Genomic DNA, 19,708 nt, shown 5'->3' on the forward strand with positions numbered 1-19,708 from the left:
TCTGTGGATTTGAAATATCTCACATGGAAAGTGACCATGCGGTTGGCCCTGGCCTCGGCCAGGCGAGTGTCAGAATTGGCGGCTTTGTCTCACAAAAGCCCATATCTCTTTTTCCATTCGGACAGGGCAGAACTGCGGACTCGTCCCCAGTTTTTCCTTAAGGTGGTGTCAGCGTTTTACCTGAACCAGCCTATTGTGGTACCTGCGGCTAATAGGGACTTGGAGGACTCCAAGTTGCTAGATGTTGTCAGGGCCCTGATAATATATGTTTCCAGGACGGCTGGAGTCAGGAAAACTGACTCGCTGTTTATCCTGTATGCACCCAACAAACTGGGTGCTCCTGCTTCTAAGCAGACGATTGCTCGTTGGATTTGTAGTACAATTTAGCTTGCACATTCTGTGGCAGGCCTGCCACAGCCAAAATCTGTAAATGCCCATTCCACAAGGAAGGTGGGCTCATCTTGGGCGACTGCCCAAGGGGTCTCGGCTTTACAACTTTGCCGAGCTGCTACTTGGTCAGGGGCAAACACGTTTGCAAAATTCTACAAATTTGATACCCTGGCTGAGGAGGACCTTGAGTTCTCTCATTCGGTGTTGCAGAGTCATCCGCACTCTCCCGCCCGTTTGGGAGCTTTGGTATAATCCCCATGGTCCTTACGGAGTCCCCAACATCCACTTAGGACGTCAGAGAAAATAAGAATTTACTTACCGATAATTCTATTTCTCGTAGTCCGTAGTGGATGCTGGGCGCCCATCCCAAGTGCGGATTGTCTGCAATACTTGTACATAGTTATTGTTACAAAAATCGGGTTATTATTGTTGTGAGCCATCTTTTCAGAGGCTCCGCTGTTATCATGCTGTTAACTGGGTTCAGATCACAGGTTGTACAGTGTGATTGGTGTGGCTGGTATGAGTCTTACCCGGGATTCAAGATCCTTCCTTATTGTGTACGCTCGTCCGGGCACAGTATCCTAACTGAGGCTTGGAGGAGGGTCATAGGGGGAGGAGCCAGTGCACACCACCTGATCCTAAAGCTTTTACTTTTGTGCCCTGTCTCCTGCGGAGCCGCTATTCCCCATGGTCCTTACGGAGTCCCCAGCATCCACTACGGACTACGAGAAATAGAATTATCGGTAAGTAAATTCTTATTTTTTCCCCCTTCTGAAGAATTAAATGAAGTGTGTGAAGTAGCGTGGGCTTGCCCAGATTAAAAATTGGTAATTTCTAAAAAGTTACTAATGGCGTACCCTTTCCCGCCAGAGGATAGGTCACGTAGGGAAACACCCCTTAGGGTGGATAAAGCGCTTACACGCTTATCAAAAAAGGTGGCACTACCGTCTCCGGATACGGCCGCCCTAAAGGAACCTGCTGATAGAAAGCAGGAGGCTCTCCTGAAGGCTATATATACACACACTGGTATTATACTGAGACCAGCTATTGCTTCAGCATGGATGTGCAGTGCTGCAGCTGCGTGGTCAGATTCCCTGTCAGAAAACATTGACACCCTAGTCAGGGACACTATATTGCTAAACATAGAGCATATTAAAGACGCTGTCTTATACATAAGAGATGCACAGAGGGATATTTGCCGGCTGGCATCTAAAATAAGTGCACTGTCCATTTCTGCCAGGAGAGGGTTATGGACTCGGCAGTGGACAGGGGATGCAGATTCTAAAAGGCACATGGAAGTTTTGCCTTATAAGGGTGAGGAGTTGTTCGGGGATGGTCTTTCAGACCTAGTGTCCACAGCAACGGCTGGGAAGTCAGCATTTTTACCACATGTCCCCTCACAACCAACGAAAGCACCGTATTATCAGGTACAGTCCTTTCATCCCCAAAAGAGCAGGCGGGGTAGAGGCGCGTCCTTTCTGCCCAGAGGCAGAGGTAGGGGCAAAAAGCTGCAGCATACAGCCAGTTCCCAGGAACAAAAGTCCTCCCCCGCTTCTTCGTCTAAGTCCGCCGCATGACGCTGGGGCTCAACAGGCGGAGCCAGGTACGGTGGGGGCCCGTCTCAAAAACTTCAGCAATCAGTGGGCTCGCTCACAAGTAGATACCTGGATCCTTCAAGTGGTATCTCAGGGGTACAGGCTGGAATTCGAGACATTTCCCCCCCGCCGTTTCCTCAAATCTGCCTTGCCAACAACTCCCTCAGGCAGGGAGGCTGTGATAGAGGCAATTCACAAGCTGTTTTCCCAGCAGGTGATAGTCAAGGTGCCCCTACTTCAACAAGGACGGGGTTACTATTCCACAATGTTTGTGGTACTGAAACCGTATGGTTCGGTGAGACCCATTTTAAATTTGAAATCCTTGAACACATATATAAAAAAATTCAAGTTCAAGATGGAATCGCTCAGGGCGGTTATTGCAAGCCTGGACGAGGGGGATTACATGGTATCACTGGACATCAAGGATGCTTACCTGCATGTCCCCATTTACCATCCTCACCAGGAGTACCTCAGATTTGTGGTACAGGATTGTCATTACCAATTCCAAACGTTGCCGTTCGGCCTGTCCACGGCACCGAGGGTATTTACCAAGGTAATGGCCGAAATGATGATACTCCTTCGAAAAAAGGGAGTTTTAATTATCCCATACTTGGACGATCTCCTGATAAAGGCGAGGTCCAGGGAGCAGTTGTTGGTCGGCGTAGCACTATCTCAGGAGGTGCTACACCAGCACGGTTGGATTCTAAATATTCCAAAGTCACAGCTGGTTCCCGCGACACGTCTACTGTTCCTGGGGATGATTCTGGACACAGTCCAGAAAAAAGTGTTTCTCCCGGAGGAGAAAGCCAAGGACCTGTCATCTCTAGTCAGAGGCCTCCTGAAACCAAAACAGGTGTCGGTGCATCACTGCACGCGAGTCCTGGGAAAGATGGTAGCTTCCTACGAAGCAATTCCATTCGGCAGGTTCCATGCCAGAACTTTTCAGTGGGACCTGTTGGACAAGTGGTCCGGATCGCATCTTCAGATGCATCGGTTGATAACCCTGTCTCCAAGGACCAGGGTATCTCTGCTGTGGTGGCTGCAAAGTGCTCATCTTCAAGAGGGCCGCAGATTCGGCATACAGGACTGGGTCCTGGTGACCACGGACGCCAGCCTTCGAGGTTGGGGGGCAGTCACACAGGGAAGAAACTTCCAAGGAATTTGGTCAAGTCAGGAGACTTCCCTACACATAAATGTTCTGGAACTGAGGGCCATTTACAATGCCCTAAGTCAGGCAAAACCCCTGCTTCAAAACCAGCCGGTTCTGATCCAGTCAGACAACATCACGGCAGTCGCCCATGTAAACCGACAGGGCGGCACAAGAAGCAGGACGGCGATGGCAGAAGCCACAAGGATTCTCCGATGGGCGGAAAGTCACGTGTTAGCACTGTCAGCAGTGTTCATTCCGGGAGTGGACAACTGGGAAGCAGACTTCCTCAGCAGGCACGACCTCCACCCGGGAGAGTGGGGACTTCATCCAGAAGTCTTCCAACTGATTGTAAACCGTTGGGAAAGGCCACAGGTGGACATGATGGCGTCCCGCCTAAACAAAAAGCTAGAAAAATATTGCGCCAGGTCAAGGGACCCTCGGGCGATAGCTGTAGACGCTCTAGTGACACCGTGGGTGTGCCGGTCGGTTTATGTGTTCCCCCCTCTTCCTCTCATACCCAAGGTACTGAGGATAATAAGGAAAAGAGGAGTAAGAACTATACTCATTGTTCCGGATTGGCCAAGAAGAGCTTGGTACCCGGAACTTCAAGAATTGATCTCAGAGGACCCATGGCCTCTGCCGCTCAGACAGGACCTGCTGCTGCAGGGGCCCTGTCTGCTCCAAGACTTAACGCGGCTGCGTTTGACGGCATGGCGGTTGAACACCGGATCCTAAAAGAAAAAGGTATTCCGGAGGAAGTCATTCCTACGCTCATTAAAGCTAGAAAAGATGTAACCGTACAACATTATCACCGCATATGGCGAAAATATGTTGCGTGGTGTGAGGCCAGGAAGGCCCCAACGGAGGAATTTCAGCTGGGTCGATTTCTGCACTTCCTACAGTCAGGGGTGACTATGGGCCTAAAACTGGGTTCCATTAAGGTCCAGATTTCGGCTCTGTCGATTTTCTTCCAAAAAGAACTGGCTTCACTGCCTGAAGTTCAGACATTTGTTAAGGTAGTGCTGCATATTCAGCCTCCTTTTGTGCCTCCAGTGGCACCGTGGGACCTCAACGTGGTGTTGGGTTTCCTGAAGTCACATTGGTTTGAGCCACTTAAAACCGTGGATTTAAAATATCTCACGTGGAAAGTGGTCATGCTTTTGGCCTTGGCTTCGGCTAGGCGAGTGTCAGAATTGGCGGCTTTGTCGTGTAAAAGCCCCTATTTGATTTTCCATATGGATAGGGCAGAATTGAGGACTCGTCCCCAGTTCCTCCCTAAGGTGGTATCAGCTTTTCACTTGAACCAACCTATTGTTGTGCCTGCGGCTACTAGGGACTTGGAGGACTCCAAGTTACTGGACGTAGTCAGGGCCTTGAAAATTTATGTTTCCAGGACGGCTGGAGTCAGGAAGACTGACTCGCTATTTATCCTGTATGCACCCAACCAACTGGGTGCTCCTGCTTCGAAGCAGACTATTGCTTGCTGGATTTGTAGCACAATTCAGCTTGCGCATTCTGCGGCTGGCCTGCCGCAGCCTAAATCTGTAAAAGCCCATTCCACGAGGAAAGTGGGCTCTTCTTGGGCGGCTGCCCGAGGGGTCTCGGCTTTACAACTTTGCCGAGCTGCTACTTGGTCAGGGGCAAACACGTTTGCAAAATTCTACAAATTTGATACCCTGGCTGAGGAGGACCTTGAGTTCTCTCATTCGGTGCTGCAGAGTCATCCGCACTCTCTCGCCCGTTTGGGAGCTTTGGTATAATCCCCATGGTCCTTACGGAGTCCCAGCATCCACTTAGGACGTCAGAGAAAATAAGATTTTACTCACCGGTAAATCTATTTCTCGTAGTCCGTAGTGGATGCTGGGCGCCCGTCCCAAGTGCGGACTGTCTGCAATACTTGTATATAGTTATTGTTAACTAAAGGGTTATTGTTGAGCCATCTGTTGAGAGGCTCTGTTATGTTCATACTGTTAACTGGGTATACTATCACGAGTTATACGGTGTGATTGGTGTGGCTGGTATGAGTCTTACCCGGGATTCAAAATCCTTCCTTATTGTGTCAGCTCTTCCGGGCACAGTATCCTAACTGAGGTCTGGAGGAGGGTCATAGTGGGAGGAGCCAGTGCACACCAGTTAGTCCTAAAGCTTTCTTAGTTGTGCCCAGTCTCCTGCGGAGCCGCTATTCCCCATGGTCCTTACGGAGTCCCAGCATCCACTACGGACTACGAGAAATAGATTTACCGGTGAGTAAAATCTTATTTTTCCCTGATTCTACAGATCTTGATGACTTATCAAACAGGCCTGGAAAAATCCAGACAAAATTTCTTAGTGTCCAAAAAGTTGTGCGCACTTTCGCATTTGCTCCTGAAGGTTGAAAATTTTGTGAGGAACCCCCTGGGGTGGATGTCTCAATATCTCGCCTGTCTAAAAAGGCAATGTTGCCCGCCCTGGCTCCTTTACCAAGAAGGATCCAGGGGATAGCAAGATTGAGACTACACTACAATCTATATACACAGCAGCCAGTATATCACAAAGACCTGCCATTGCAGGTTGCTCGATGACCCATGCTATTCATTCTTGGGCCATTCAAATTCAGGGGGGCCTCTCGGGGGATATGCCCTTAGTTACTATGGTAACCCTCCTGAAGCTCATTGAGGACACTACCTGGGTCCTCTGCGATTCGCTCAAGGTGATGGGAACATTAATGCTCGGACTTTTGCCATGTCAGTGTCAACGCGCAGGGCCTTGTGGTTGCGTCAGTGGATTGCGGACGCAGAATCCAAACGTAGTGTGCAATCCCTCCCATTTTCTGGGGAATGGCTTTTTGGGGTCGAATTTGGATACCTGGATTTCCAAAGTTACGGCTGGGAAATCCACGTTTCTACCCTCTGGGACACCGCCTGCAAGACGCTCCTATTCGGGACCGTCTGTCCAGTCCTTTCGGTCATACAGCTTTCGATCTAAGGCCAGAGGTGCCTCCAATGCCGATAGAGGCAAGAGATAAGTCCAGAAAACCTGCAAGCACCAGTTCTCAGGAACAGTCCACTCTGTGCACACCCACCCCGAGGGGATCTTGAGGTGGGAGCTCGACTGCAGTACTTTAGCCGCGTCTGGGAGACCACCTGCCAGTATGCCTGTGTCAGAGATCTCATTTCTCAGGGATACAGGCAGGTACAGTCGGACAACGCCACGGCAGTGGTGTATAGCAATCGTCAAGGAGGGACAAAAAGCAGAGCCTGCATGTGAGAGGTGTCAAAAATACTCCTCTGGGCGGAAAGAAATGTGAGCAGTGTCCGCAATCTTCATTCCGGGTGAGGACAAGTGGGTGCGGACTTCCTGAATCGTCACGGTCTCCACCCGGGGGAGTGGGGGCTCTAACATCCGGTGTTCCAACAGATCATCGACCGGTGGGGTTGCCCACAAATAGACATGATGGCTTTTCGGCTCAACAAGAAACTTCCCTGGTACTGCTCACAGACCAGGGACCCTCAGGCGAGGGCAGTGGACGCACTGGCGTTGCCTTGGCCGTACCGGCTGGTCTACATGTTTCCTCCGATTCCATTGCTCCCGAGGGTGCTAAAGCAACTCAGGCATCAGGGTGTCCAGGCAATTCTGACTGCCCCAGATTGGGCGTGGTTCACGGATCTCCTGGACATGTCCGTCGACAACCCTTGGCCTTTACCACTAAGAAGAGATCTTCTTCAACAAGGACCGTTCATCTAATCGGACTTACGGCAACTTCGTTTGACGGCATGGATGTTGAGCGAAACATCCTAACTCACAAGGGCCTTTCCAAAAAAGGTTACTGCTACCATGGTTCGGGGCAGAAAACCTGTGACGTCAAAACACTAGCCTCCTATCTGGAGAAGATATGTCTCTTGGTGCGAGGAATGCACGTATCCGCCTGCAGTATTTCACTTGGGATGATTCCTGCAGGCTGGTGTGGATAAGGGCTTGCATATGGGTTCCATTAAGGTCCAGATTTCAGCCCTCTCCATTTTTTTCCAGAAGAAATTGGCAGTGTTAACTGAAGTTCAGACCTTCTTGCAAGGGGTACTCCACATACAACCACCTTTTGTGCCACCTACGGCACCCTGGGGTTTGGATGTAGTGCTGGCATTTCTTCAGTCCTCCTGGTTTGAACCTCTGATGACGGTAGAAGACAAGTACCTCACGTGGAAGACGGTGATGTTACTGGCCCTGGCTTCTGCTCGACGTGTTTCAGAATTGGGGGCTTTATTGTGTAAAAGTCCATACTTGGTCTTTTAAGAGGACAGAGCGGAGCTCCGGACTAGACAGCAGTTCCTACTGAAGGCTGTCTCCGCATTTCATCTGAATCAACCTATTGTGGTTCCGTCCAGTTCTGACGCTTCTGCTCTTCCGGAGGCATTGGATGCTGTGCATGCCTTGAAGATTTGTGTCAAGCGCACGGCTCGGATCAGAAAAATGGATTCCTTGTACGTTTTTTATGATGCGCAGAAAAAGGGTTGCCCTGCTTCAAAGCAGGCCATTGCTCATTGGATTCGGCTTACTATCCAACAGGCCTGTGTGTCAGCAGCCTTACCTGTTCCTAAGTCTCTAAAGGCCCACGCTACAAGATCAGTGGGGTCTTCCTGGTCGGTTGCCCGTGGAGTCTCGGCCTTACAACTATGCCAAGCTGCTACCTGGTCGGGGAAGAACACGTTTGTGAAATTCTTCAAATTTGATACCCTGGCCAAAGAGGATACCCAGTTTGGGCAGGCGGTGCTGCAGCAGTCCCCGCACGTTCCCGCCCTTTCTGGAAGCTTTGGCACGTCCCCATCGTACTAGTTTTCCCCAATATCCCTTATGGATGCTAGAGAAAATAGGATTTTAATATCTACAGTTAAATACTTTTCCCGTAGTCCATAAGGGATATTATTATTATTATTATTATTATTATTATTATCCTTTATTTATATGGCGCCACAAGGGTTCCGCAGCGCCCAATTACAGAGTACATAAATAATCAAACAGGAAAACAGCAACTTACAGTTGATGACAGTATAGGACAAGTACAGGGTAAATAAACATAGTTACATCAGCAGATGACACTGGAATAAGTATCAGGTGGCAGAAGACTGCTGGATGTGGTGCAGTTGAAGATTGTTAAAGTAAGAAAGGATAAGCACATGAGGGAAGAGGGCCCTGCTCGTGAGAGCTTACATTCTAAAGTTGGACGCCCGTCTCAGTGTGTGGACTTTTCTGCAGGTTCTTGTTTTAGTTACCTGTTCACCTGTTACCGTTATTGTTACCAGCTGTTGTTGGTTGTTGTATGTTTGTGGTGTGTAAGTCTTACCACCTGTTTCTGTTATCATGTTCCTTCATATATGTCCTTTCTCCTTCGGGCACGTTTTTACCTATAACTGCCTCTGGGATGGGGCATAGAGGGGAGAAGCCAGCACACCCAGCTGAAGAAATTTAAAGTGCACTGGCTCCTTTGGACCCCGTCTATACCCCATCGTATTAGTTTCCCCCAATATCCCTTATGGACTACAAGAAAAGGATTTACTGGTAGGTATTAAAATTCTATGTATTTTTTAATCAGAATACAATTTTTTTTTTTTTAACTTTTATGTAGATTGCCATTAACTGATTCTTATAAATTGTCTGAAGTTTTGTATTACAAAATGGTTATGTAACTTCAAAAATAAACACACAACTGTTACAAGTTAAGTTTCATTGTAATTTACAGGTGTTTGCAAATTTACACGGACACTCTGAACATTTTTATCCGTGTGGCCATGATGCTGGCTGGAGGTGGAAACAAGAAGAAATAAATCTGGGCAGCGCTCGTAATCTCTTATTTGCATGGAGAACAGTGCTTACTTCATGGACAATAAATACATGTTGAGCTAAACCTCCTAATCTATCTTGTTTATATTGTGCCATAGAAGCAGAATAAAGTTCATAGTCTGTTAACTGCCTTTTATTTTGAATAAATTCACAAACCTTGGGTATAATTTAGAATGGAAGCAAAGAATAGTCTAGAACAATTAATCTGTCTGCTGCTGTAAAATTTATGCAGAGTGTAACTAGTGAAGTTAAACTAATTGCAAGAAAAATAACGTACATCTTCAAAATCTGCCATGAATGTGTACAACGTAGAGTGTGAGGAGATTTGTTAGCAATTACCGATGTCCACCCACCCACCCCCTATTTTTGAGCTATGCAATACACTTAAAGCTTATTTGCTCAGACAAAAGTACATTCAGAATGACTTTAAGAATATATTTGGTCATTATGTTTAGATGTTTGAAGAGAGAGGATATACATTGTATATCACAGGTAGACTAGTTTTATACCAATGCAATGTGTGAAATATGCCCGATCCTACATACTTACTTCACATGTTAAGAAAAAGGTGTTTATTATTATTATTTTTAAGTAGTTTGTTAGTGGGGCAAGGAAATGTTCCCCATGTAAGACTAGGTGGCATATGTCAGGCTTTAGGGTGCTTTCCGCAAATTGTTTTCAAGTGTTCTAATTACAAATGTGTCTTATGTTTTATTTATTTTTTTGGAGTGATTTACTTAAGTTTGCTTGAGAACTTTTTCTAAAAGCAACAGGTACTTTGAAAATGGGATTTTATTCTTAACACACACAAGGAGATAATATAATCAGGCATATGACTAAAGCCCAGTACCCACGGGCCGATGCAGGAGAGATGTGTGCTAAAGAACTCAGAGGTAAATGTATGAAGCAGTGATAAGAGTGGAGAAGTGAGCCAGTGGAGAAGTTGCCTATGGCAACCAATCAGCATTGACGTAACATTTATAATTTGCACACTATAAAATTATACAGAGCAGCTGATTGGTTGCCATGGGCAACTTCTCTACTGGCTCACTTCTCTACTCTTAATCACTGCTTCATACATTTACCCCTCAATCACAGCTGCTAAAAAAATAAAGATGCAGTAATATGAAAAAGTTAGTATAGTATGTTTAGTCCTATAAAAAGCATATACATTCATAGTTTTCAGGTGGCATTAACATGCATTTTCAGTACCTGAACTGTGTTTAGCTTGCTTATATACACTTTCTGTTATGTATATATCTTCAAATAGTTGTATGTAAAACAACATTTTTGATCCAACTTGTGCAATTTTTCCAATGAGAGTAAATTTTTTGCATCTATAAAATATTTTTTGGATTCTTGCAGTTTGTTACTTTTGTAATTCTTCCTGCTAGTGTTACATACCAATGATTTAACCACCTTTTGCTTGTGATCATAAAATAAGACAGGTTCTCAAACTGGGTCCTCAGGATCCAAAACTGTTCATGTTTTCAGTCTCTCTTCAGGATTACAGCTGCAACTCACACAAATGACTGGTAGTCATTTGAAGGTTGCTGTGAAAGGAACGGGGTGGGGGACGACAGGTAGAATAATTGTGCAAGACTGACCATCAGACAGGTAATAGGTTAGTAGCAGGGAAACCAGCACTTCTGTATTGTAAATTATTCATGAACTATTTTTAGTTTAGAGGCTTTACCAGCATTTCTTCCTCCTCAAGGCTTGCCGCTATTGGTCAGACAAGAGGCCGGAGGATGCCTGCAACTATTTAAGTAGTGTAGATCTTTGGGTACAGGTAAGTGACTTTAAGATACACATTAAACCTAGTGGGCATGTGTGCAGTATATTATGTGTGATAAAGTTGCCAGGTTTTAATTTTTAAGACCTTGTGATAGTGTAGGACCTGCATGAAGGTGGGGTACCTTGGCGAGCGGTATGCAGGCTTCCGTGCATTGGCCAATTCACTAACTAAACCCCCATCATTTATTTATTGATGTTGTGAGGATAAGTGAGCTTGCTATGGGGAGTGCTGAACTTTCTGTTTGTATGTATATATATATATATATACACACAGTTGTGCTCAGTTGTTGTCTTTATGATTTAAAAAGAGTAAACACAGTTGTTTGACAATAAATGGCTTCAACCAGCCACTAACCATGAGTGAAAGAAATGTTTGTGAGTAATCATTCATATTCCCTGACAAATGGCCAGAAAATCACAAATTCTGCTAGGGTATGTGAACTTATGAGCACAACTGTATATAAAATATTGAGAAAGTCAAACTGCTAACATACACCAAAGTATGCATTAAAAATTACCATAGATATATTTCTGTAATCTTGATTATTTTATCCATGGGCGGATACTTTGTCTAGTCAACTGCAACAACTAAATCAGTCTCTGAATAGACATAAGGCCCCATTAAGACACAAAGGTGTCTCTAGTCTCTCTAAGCAGGCTACTTCATCCTCTCAATCCACAGTCCTTTCTGATGTCTCATCTAAAGAGAAGGGGGAGCATACAGCTCTTTCTGACACAGACTCCTGTGCTGCAGATGAGGAAGCTCCTATGTCTGTAGATGTCCCTCCCCTTGTGGATGATATTAAGCATATTCTCCAACTCTCTGACGAGGAGGAACCCACTACTGTTGCTAAGAAAACTGATATGTTTAAAGAGCAGAAGGTGGTTAAAACTAGAATTACCCCACTCTGTTTACTAAACATCAGATGGGAACCCTGGACTACTCAGAGTAAGAAGTTCCCTGTCTCTAAAAGGGCTTTAATCTGTTATCTTCTACCTTCAGAGATATGTAACAAATGGGAAAACCCACCGCCAATGGATTCTCACGTCACCTGCCTAGTGGTGTCATCTACTGTCGTTTACTACTGTCACCTCTCTGAAGGAACCGACAGATTAATTGTATTGAGGGTTGCCTGAAATCTATTTACTCCCTTACAGGGGCTGTTCACAGACCCACTATAGCTGCTTCTTGGGCCGCAAAGGCTGTAGAAGCTTGCGCTCCAGCACTAGAAAAGGGAATTGCCTGTGGGTATTTCTGAGGAGAGCAGGCAATACCTGTGTCATATTAAAGGCTTCTTACTAGATTCATCAAGCATAATCTGAGGCTGGTGTGTTGGCCGCCAAGGCGTCCGGATTCTGTTGTTAAAGACTTGGAAGGTGGACCTAGATACCAAGAAAATCCGCCCGCCCGCCCTGGGCAGCATTAAATACCTCGTATAAGATTGACAAAGTGATTTTCACCAAATCCAAATCCCCGCCAGTATAAATATTTTAAAAAATAGCGGGGCTGAAGCGCGCCATTAAGGGGCGGGGCTTAGCCCTCACAGCTCTCATCAGCGCCCTTTTCTCTTCACAGAGCTGCAGAGAGACGCTGGTCCTTCCTCTACACTGCTGTATCAAGTAACGGTGCAAAGCAGGGGGGGCACAGTTATTTTGGTGCTATGTATGTATTTATAAAAGCGCTAACAGGTCTGAGGCTTTGTATAAAGGTTTTCAGAACCGGGATAAGCGCTGGGTTGTGAGCTTGCAAACTCCCTCTGTGTTTCTCTGACAGGCTTTACTGTGGGTCTGCCACCTATATGCCCAGTGTGTCTGTGGGTGTCGGTACACGTGCGTCGGCATGTCTGAGGCTGAGTGCTCTTCTCAGGAGTAGGCTGGATTAGGGACAGAAACGGCTGTGGCACCGCCGACTCCTGATTAGGTAAATGTTTTGAGTGCTTTGAATGCAAATATGGCTCTATTAAATAAGAGATTGGATAAATCTGAGTCTCAGAACCAGGCATGGAAAAAATCCGTGGAGGATGTTTTGTCACAGGTCCAGACCCCCTCGGGGTCGCAAAAGTGTTCATTTACCTAGATTACAGATACCGACACGGACTCTGGCTCCAGTGTCGACTATAGTGATGCCAGATTGAATCCTAAACTGGCTGAGTATTCAGTACATGATTGTGTCGATAAAAGACGTGTTACATATCACGGAGGATCCTGCTGTTCCTGATACAAGGGTCTGTAGGTATAAAGCATGGGTCTTCAACCTGCGACCCTCCAGCTGCTGTGGAACTACACATCCCAGCATGCCCTACCTCAGTTTTAGCATACCTTAATAGCAAAACTGTGGCAGGGCATGCTGGGATGTGTAGTTTCACAGCAGCTGGAGGGCCACAGGATGAAGACCCATGGTATAAAGGAAAGAAACCTGAGGTAACGTTTCCTCCCTCTCATGAACTGAACTCGCTTTTTGAAAAGGTTTGAGAAAATCCTGACAAGAAGTTTCAGATTCCCAAGAGAATTCCGGTGGCATATCCGTTCCCCTTTGGGGATAGGGAAAAGTGGGAGTCACCCCCCACTGTAGACAAGGCTTTGTCACGACTGTCCAAAAAGGTGGCGATTCCGTCCCCTGACACGGCAGCCCTAAAGGAACCTGCGGATCGTAAGCAGGAAAATACATTGAAATCCATTTATGTCACTACAGGTACCCTGCTCAGACCTGCCGTTGCTTCGGCGTAGGTGAGTAGCGCTATTGAAAAGTGGGCAGATAACTTGTCATCTGAGATAGATACCCTGGATAGGGATAGCATTATTTTGACACTGGGTTATATCAAGGACGCTGCAGCCTACCTAAAGGAAGCTGCGAGAGACTTTGGCCTTTTGGGATCAAGGGCCAATGCCATGGCAGTTTCAGCTAGAAGAGCATTGTGGATTCATCAATGGGATGCTGACTCTAAGAAGGCTATGGAGTCTCTGCCGTATAAAGGTGGTGTCTTCTTTGGTGACGGCCTCGCTGACCTGGTATCTACGGCTACCGCGGGTAAGTCATAATTTTTACCTTATGTTCCTGCACAACAAAAGAAAACGCACCACTATCAGATGCAGTCCTTTCGGCCCAATAAATACAAAAAAGGACGAGGGTCTTCCTTCCTTGCTTCCAGAGGAAGAGGAAAGGGAAAAAGGTCACCGGCTGTGGCAGGTTCCCAAGAGCAGAAGTCCTCTCCAGCTTCTGCCAAATCCACCGCATGACGCTGGGACTCCTCTGCGGGAGTCCGCACCGGTGGGGGCACGTCTCCAACTCTTCAGTCAGTTCTGGGTTCGTTCGGCCCTAGACCCATGGGTGTTAGAAATAGTGTCCCAAGTGTACAAACTGGAGTTTAAAGACGTCCCCCCTCTGCGATATTTCAAATCAGCCTTACCAGCTTCTCTTCCGGACAGGGAAGTAGTATGCGATGCGATATAAAAGCTGTGTCAAAATCAAGTCATTGTCAAGGTTCCCCCGTCCCAACAGGGAGAAGGTTTTTATTCGAGCCTCTTCGTGGTCCCGAAGCCGGACGGCTCGGTCAGACCAATTCTGAACCGAAAATCCCTCAATTTCTATCTCAGAAAATTCAAATTCAAGATGGAATCTCTCCGAGCAGTGATCTACAGTCTGGAGGAAGGGGATTTTATGATGTCGGTCGACATAAAGGATGCCTACTTACACGTCCCCATATATCCTCCACATCAGGCTTACCTGAGGTTTGCGATTCAGAATTGTCATTACCAATTTCAGACGTTGCCGTTTGGTCTATCCACGGCTCCGAGGGTTTTCACCAAAGTTATGGCGGAGACTATGGTTCTCCTGCGCAAGCAGGGAGTCACATTTATCTCGTGATAAAAGCGACATCCAGGGACCGATTACTGCAGAGCATTACGATTTCCATGACAGTTCTGCAACAACATGGTTGGCTCCTGAACTTGCCAAAGTCACAGTTGAGTCTGATGAAACGACTGTCGTTTTTGGGAATGATTCTGGACACAGAATTACAGTTTTTTTCTTCCAGAAGAGAAGGCTCTGGAAATTCAGAGTCTGGTCAAACAAATTCTGAAGCCGGCGAGAGTGTCAATCCATCAATTCACTCGATTGCTGGGGAAGATGGTTGCGGCCTACGAGGCCATTCAGTTTGGCAGGTTCCAGAGTGTTTCAGTGGGATCTGTTGGGCGAGTGGTCCGGGTCCCATCTGCACATGCACCGACAGATAATCCTGTCTTCCAAGACCAGAATCTCACTCCTGTGGTGGCTGCACCGCTCTCACCTCCTAGAGGGGTGCAGGTTCGGGATCCGGGACTGGATCCTGTTGACCACGGATGCGAGTCTCCGAGGCTGGGGTGCGGTCACACAGGGGGAAAATTTCCAGTGAAAATCGTCAAGTCAAGAAGCTTGTCTACACATAAACAATCTGGAGTTAAGGGCCATTTACAACTGCCTTCTACAAGCGGAACATCTTCTTCGCGATCTGCCCGTCTTGATTCAGTCAGGCAACATAACAGCAGTGGCGTACATAAACCGCCAGGGCGGAACGAAGAGCAGAGCGGCAATGGCAGAGGCCACAAAAGTTTTCCACTGGGCGGAAAGACATGTAAGCGCTCTGTCAGCGGTCTTCATTCCAGGTGTGGACAACTGGGAAGCAGACTTCCTCAGCAGACACTATCTCCATCCAGGAGAGTGGGGTCTTCATCAAGAGGTCTTTGCAGAAGTGACAAGTCTTTGGGGAATTCCTCAAATAGACATGATGGCGTCACGCCTCAACAAGAAGCTTCAGAGGTATTGTGCCAGGTCAAGGGACCCTCAGGCAGTAGCGGTGGATGCCCTGGTGACACCATGGGTGTTTCAGTCGGTCTGTGTTCCGTCCTCTTCCTCTCATCTCAAAAATATTGAGAATCATAAGACGAAAAAGAGTGCAGACAATACTCATTGTTCCAGATTGGCCTCGAAGGGCCTGGTACTCAGATCTTCAGGTAATGCTCACAGAAGATCCGTGGCCTCTTCCTCTCAGGGAGGACCTGTTATAGCAGGGGCCCTGCGTGTTCCAAGACTTACCGCGGTTACGTTTAACGGCATGGCGGTTGAACACTGAGTCCTAGTTGGGAAAGGTATTCCAGAAGAAGTCATCCTTACGCTGATAAAGGCTAGGAAGGAGGTGACGGCGAAACATTATCACCGTATCTGGAGGAAAGTATGTTTCTTGGTGTGAAGCCAAGAATGCTCCTACGGAGGATTTCCATCTGGGCCGTTTTCTCCACTTTCTACAGACAGGAGTGAATATGGGCCTGAAGTTAGGGCCGAAATCTGTACCTTAATGGAGCCTATCTATATTCTTTCAGAAGGAATTGGCTTCTCTCCCAGAAGTCCAGACTTTTGTAAAGGGAGTGCTGCACATCCAGCTTCCTTTTGTGCCCCCAGTGGCGCCATGGGACCTTAACGTGGTATTACGGTTCCTAAAATCTCACTGGTTTGAACCGCTTCAGACTGTTGAATTAAAATTTCTCACTTTGAAAGTGGTCATGTTGTTGGCCTTGGCATCTGCGAGGCGGGTGTCCGCATTGGCGGCCTTGTCTCACAAGAGCCCATATCTATTTTTCCATGTGGATAGAGCGGAATTGAGGACTCGTCCTCAATTTTTGCCCAAGGTGGTTTCATCATTTCATATGAACCAACCTATTGTGGTGCCTGTGGCTACGGGTGACTTGGAGGACTTCAAGTCCCTGGATGTAGTCAGGGCCTATAAAATCTATGTAGCCAAGGACGGCTCTGGTTAGGAAAACAGAAGCACTGTTTGTCCTGTATGCAGCCAACAACGTTGGCACTCCTGCTTCGAAGCAGACTCTTGCTTGCTGGATCTGTAACACGATCAGCAGGCTCATTCTACGGCAGGATTGCTGTTACCAAATTCGGTAAAGGCCCATTCCACTAGGAAGGTGGGCTCTTCAGCTTTGCCGAGCAGCTACCTGGTCGGGTTCAAACACTTTTGCGAAGTTCTATAAGTTTGATACCCTGGCTGATGAGGACCTTGCGTATGCTTAGTCGGTGCTGCAGAGTCGTACGCACTCTCCCGCCCGGTCTGGAGCTTTGGTATAAACCCCATGGTCCTTACGGAGTCCCCAGCATCCTCTAGGACGTAAGAGAAAATAAGATTTTAAATCTACCGGTAAATCTTTTTCTCCTAGTCCGTAGAGGATGCTGGGCGCCCGTCCCAGTGCGGACAACTTTCTGCAAGGCTTGTATATAGTTATTGCTTACATAAGGGTTATGTTACAGTTGAAATCAGTCTTTGCCTGATACTGTTTGTTGCATACTGTTAACTGGTTGCGTATATTCCATGTTATACGGTGTGGGCTGGTAGGAATCTTGCCCTTGGATTACCAAAATACTTTCCTCGTACTGTCCGTCTCCTCTGGGCACAGTTCTCTAACTGAGGTCTGGAGGAGGGGCATAGAGGGAGGGCAGCAATTAGAGACCTCTTTGGCAAAAGTTGGCATAATATACAGTTGGGCACTGTATATATGTATGAGCCCCCGCCAAAATTGTACATGAAAGCGGGACAGAAGCCTACCGTCGAGGGGGCGGGGCTTCTTCCTCAGCACTCACCAGCGCCATGTTTTTTTCTCCACAGCACCGCTGAGAGGAAGCTCCCCAGTCTCTCCCCTGCAGTTACACAGTAGAAGAGGGTAAAAAGAGAGGGGGGGCACATAATTAGGCGCAAAAATCAATATAAACAGCAGCTACTTTGTTAACATTAAGTTACTGTGTTATTCCTGGGTTAATAGCGCTGGGGTGTGTGCTGGCATACTCTCTGTCTCTCCAAAGGGCCTTATGGAGGAATTGTCTTCAGATGAGCATTCCAAGAGTGTGTGGTGTGTCGGTACGTGTGTGTCGATATGTCTGAGGTAAAAGGCTCCCCTAAGGAGGAGATGGAGAAAATATGTGTGTGAGAGGGTGTCTCCGTTGACAACGCCGACACCTGTTTGGATATGTGTAATTAAGTGCTAAGGTGAATTTATTGCACAAAAGATTAGAGAACAGACAGGAAATCTACCCATGTCTGTCCCTATGTCGCAGAGACCTTCAGAGTCTCTCAATGCTCACTATCCAAAATAATAGACACTGATATCGAGTTTGACTCCAGTGTCGACTACGATAATGCAAAGTTACAGCCAAAATGGCAGAAAAGTATTCAATATATGATTATTGTAATAAAAGATGATTTGCATATCACTGATGACTCATCTGTCCCTGACACAAGGGTACACATGTTTAAGGGGAAGAAAGCTGAGGTAAATTTCCCTCCTCTCATGATGAAAAAGAGCGGGAATCTCCAGACAAGAGACTGCAGTTTCCCACAAAGAATTCTCAGGCAGTATCCTTTCCCCACTAGGGCCAGGATATGATGGGAATCTTCCCCTAGGGCAGGGGTGGCTAATCAGTCAGCGACAAAGAGCCAAGAAAAATCTTTGGGCATGCCAAAGAGCCGACACCATGTGCACGCCAAAGGCACGTGTGCAAAAATGGGGCGTGGTCTTGTGTCCGCTAGGCCACGCCCGTTATAAAATACATTGAAAAAGCCAAATCCAAAATAAAATACATAGAAAGGGAAAAATCCACATAAAATAAATTTTAAAAGCCACATCCACATAAAATACATTAAAAAAGCCAGAGCCAAATAAAATACATATAAAAGCAAGATTAACATAATAAACTTCAGTTCCTCCATGTGTCACTCCAGCACCCCGTGCTACCGTAGTAGCCCTTCATGTGTCCAGTAGCCCCTGTTCCAAATCCGAGGTGGTCCATGCTGAGGTAGCTGTAGTCCCCCTTTGCTTGTCAGTGGGTCTCACCTAGTATCCGGCTCCCTCAGTCCACTTAGTGACGCTGGCACTGCGTTCCCGGCTGGAGCACAGTGGTTTCTGGATCTTTTGCAGTCACCTGACCTCAAGTGTTAGGAGCCGCATCTGACTGAAGAAAGAGCCGCATGCGGCTCCAGAGCCACTGGTTGGCCACCGCTGCCCTAGGGTGTCACGTTTGCCCAAAAGGTAGCCCTGACGTAACAGCTATTCTCAGGGATCCTGCAGATAGCGTGCACATTCTGGTACACTACTCAGACCGGCGATTGTGTCGGCATGGGTTTATAGCACTGTGGCAGCGTGGACAGGTACCTTATCAGCAGAGATTGAGACCCTAGTATGCATATAGATATAGATATATATATATATATATATATATTAAAGATGCTGTCTTAAGAGATATGTGTATATACAACATGCCCAAAGAGACATGAGTATACTGGGTCCTAGAATCAAAGCTATGTCGATTTCTGCTTGACGTGTCCTGTAGAATATGCAATGGACAGATGATGCCGACTTAAGAGGCATATGGAAGGCTGAGGATTGTGTGGAGAAGGGTTCTCGGACCTGGTCTCCACAGCTATAGCCGGTAATTTTGATATTTTGCCTTATATTCCTGCACAGCCTAGGAAAGCACGACATTATTAAATGCAGCCTTTTGAATAAAGAGACAAGAAAGTCCGAGGTGCGTCCTTTCTTGCCAGAGGCGGGGGTAGAGGAAAGAAGCTGCACAACACAGCTAGTTCCCAGGAACAGAAGTCCTCCTCGGCCTCTACAAAAATCCACTGCATGTCGCTGGGGCTCCACAGGCGGAGCTAGGCCCGGTGGGGGCACGCCTTCGTAAGTTCAGCCACAAGTGGGTTCACTCCCTGTTAGATCCCGGGGCAATAGATATTGTGTCTCAGGGATGCAAGCTGGACTTTGAGAAGATGCCCCCTCACCGACGGTCCTGCCGGCTTCCCTCCACGAGAGGGAAACAGTGTTAAATGCAATTCACAAATTGTATCTTCAGCAGGTGGTGGTCAAGGTTCCCCTCCTTCAACAAGGAAAGGGTTATTATTCTACCATGTTTGTAGTACCGAAACCGGAC

At 47.0% G+C, this 19,708-nt stretch overlaps 1 protein-coding gene across 3 annotated transcripts in view; it reads left to right on the plus strand.

The window, feature by feature from the left end:
- GHITM (growth hormone inducible transmembrane protein) overlaps positions 1 to 9,075 on the plus strand; it is a 149,278-nt gene extending 140,203 nt beyond the window's left edge. For all 3 annotated transcript variants that reach the window (XM_063958776.1, XM_063958774.1, XM_063958775.1), the window contains exon 9: positions 8,849 to 9,075. In XM_063958776.1, the coding sequence (XP_063814846.1) occupies positions 8,849 to 8,933 (85 nt within the window). In that variant the 3' untranslated portion in view covers positions 8,934 to 9,075. The remainder of the gene's footprint in view (positions 1 to 8,848) is intronic.
- Positions 9,076 to 19,708: the final 10,633 nt, after the last annotated feature.

The sequence above is a fragment of the Pseudophryne corroboree genome, chromosome 3, assembly GCF_028390025.1.
Source record: "Pseudophryne corroboree isolate aPseCor3 chromosome 3, aPseCor3.hap2, whole genome shotgun sequence".
In the NCBI taxonomy this organism is placed as follows: Eukaryota; Metazoa; Chordata; class Amphibia; order Anura; family Myobatrachidae; genus Pseudophryne; species Pseudophryne corroboree.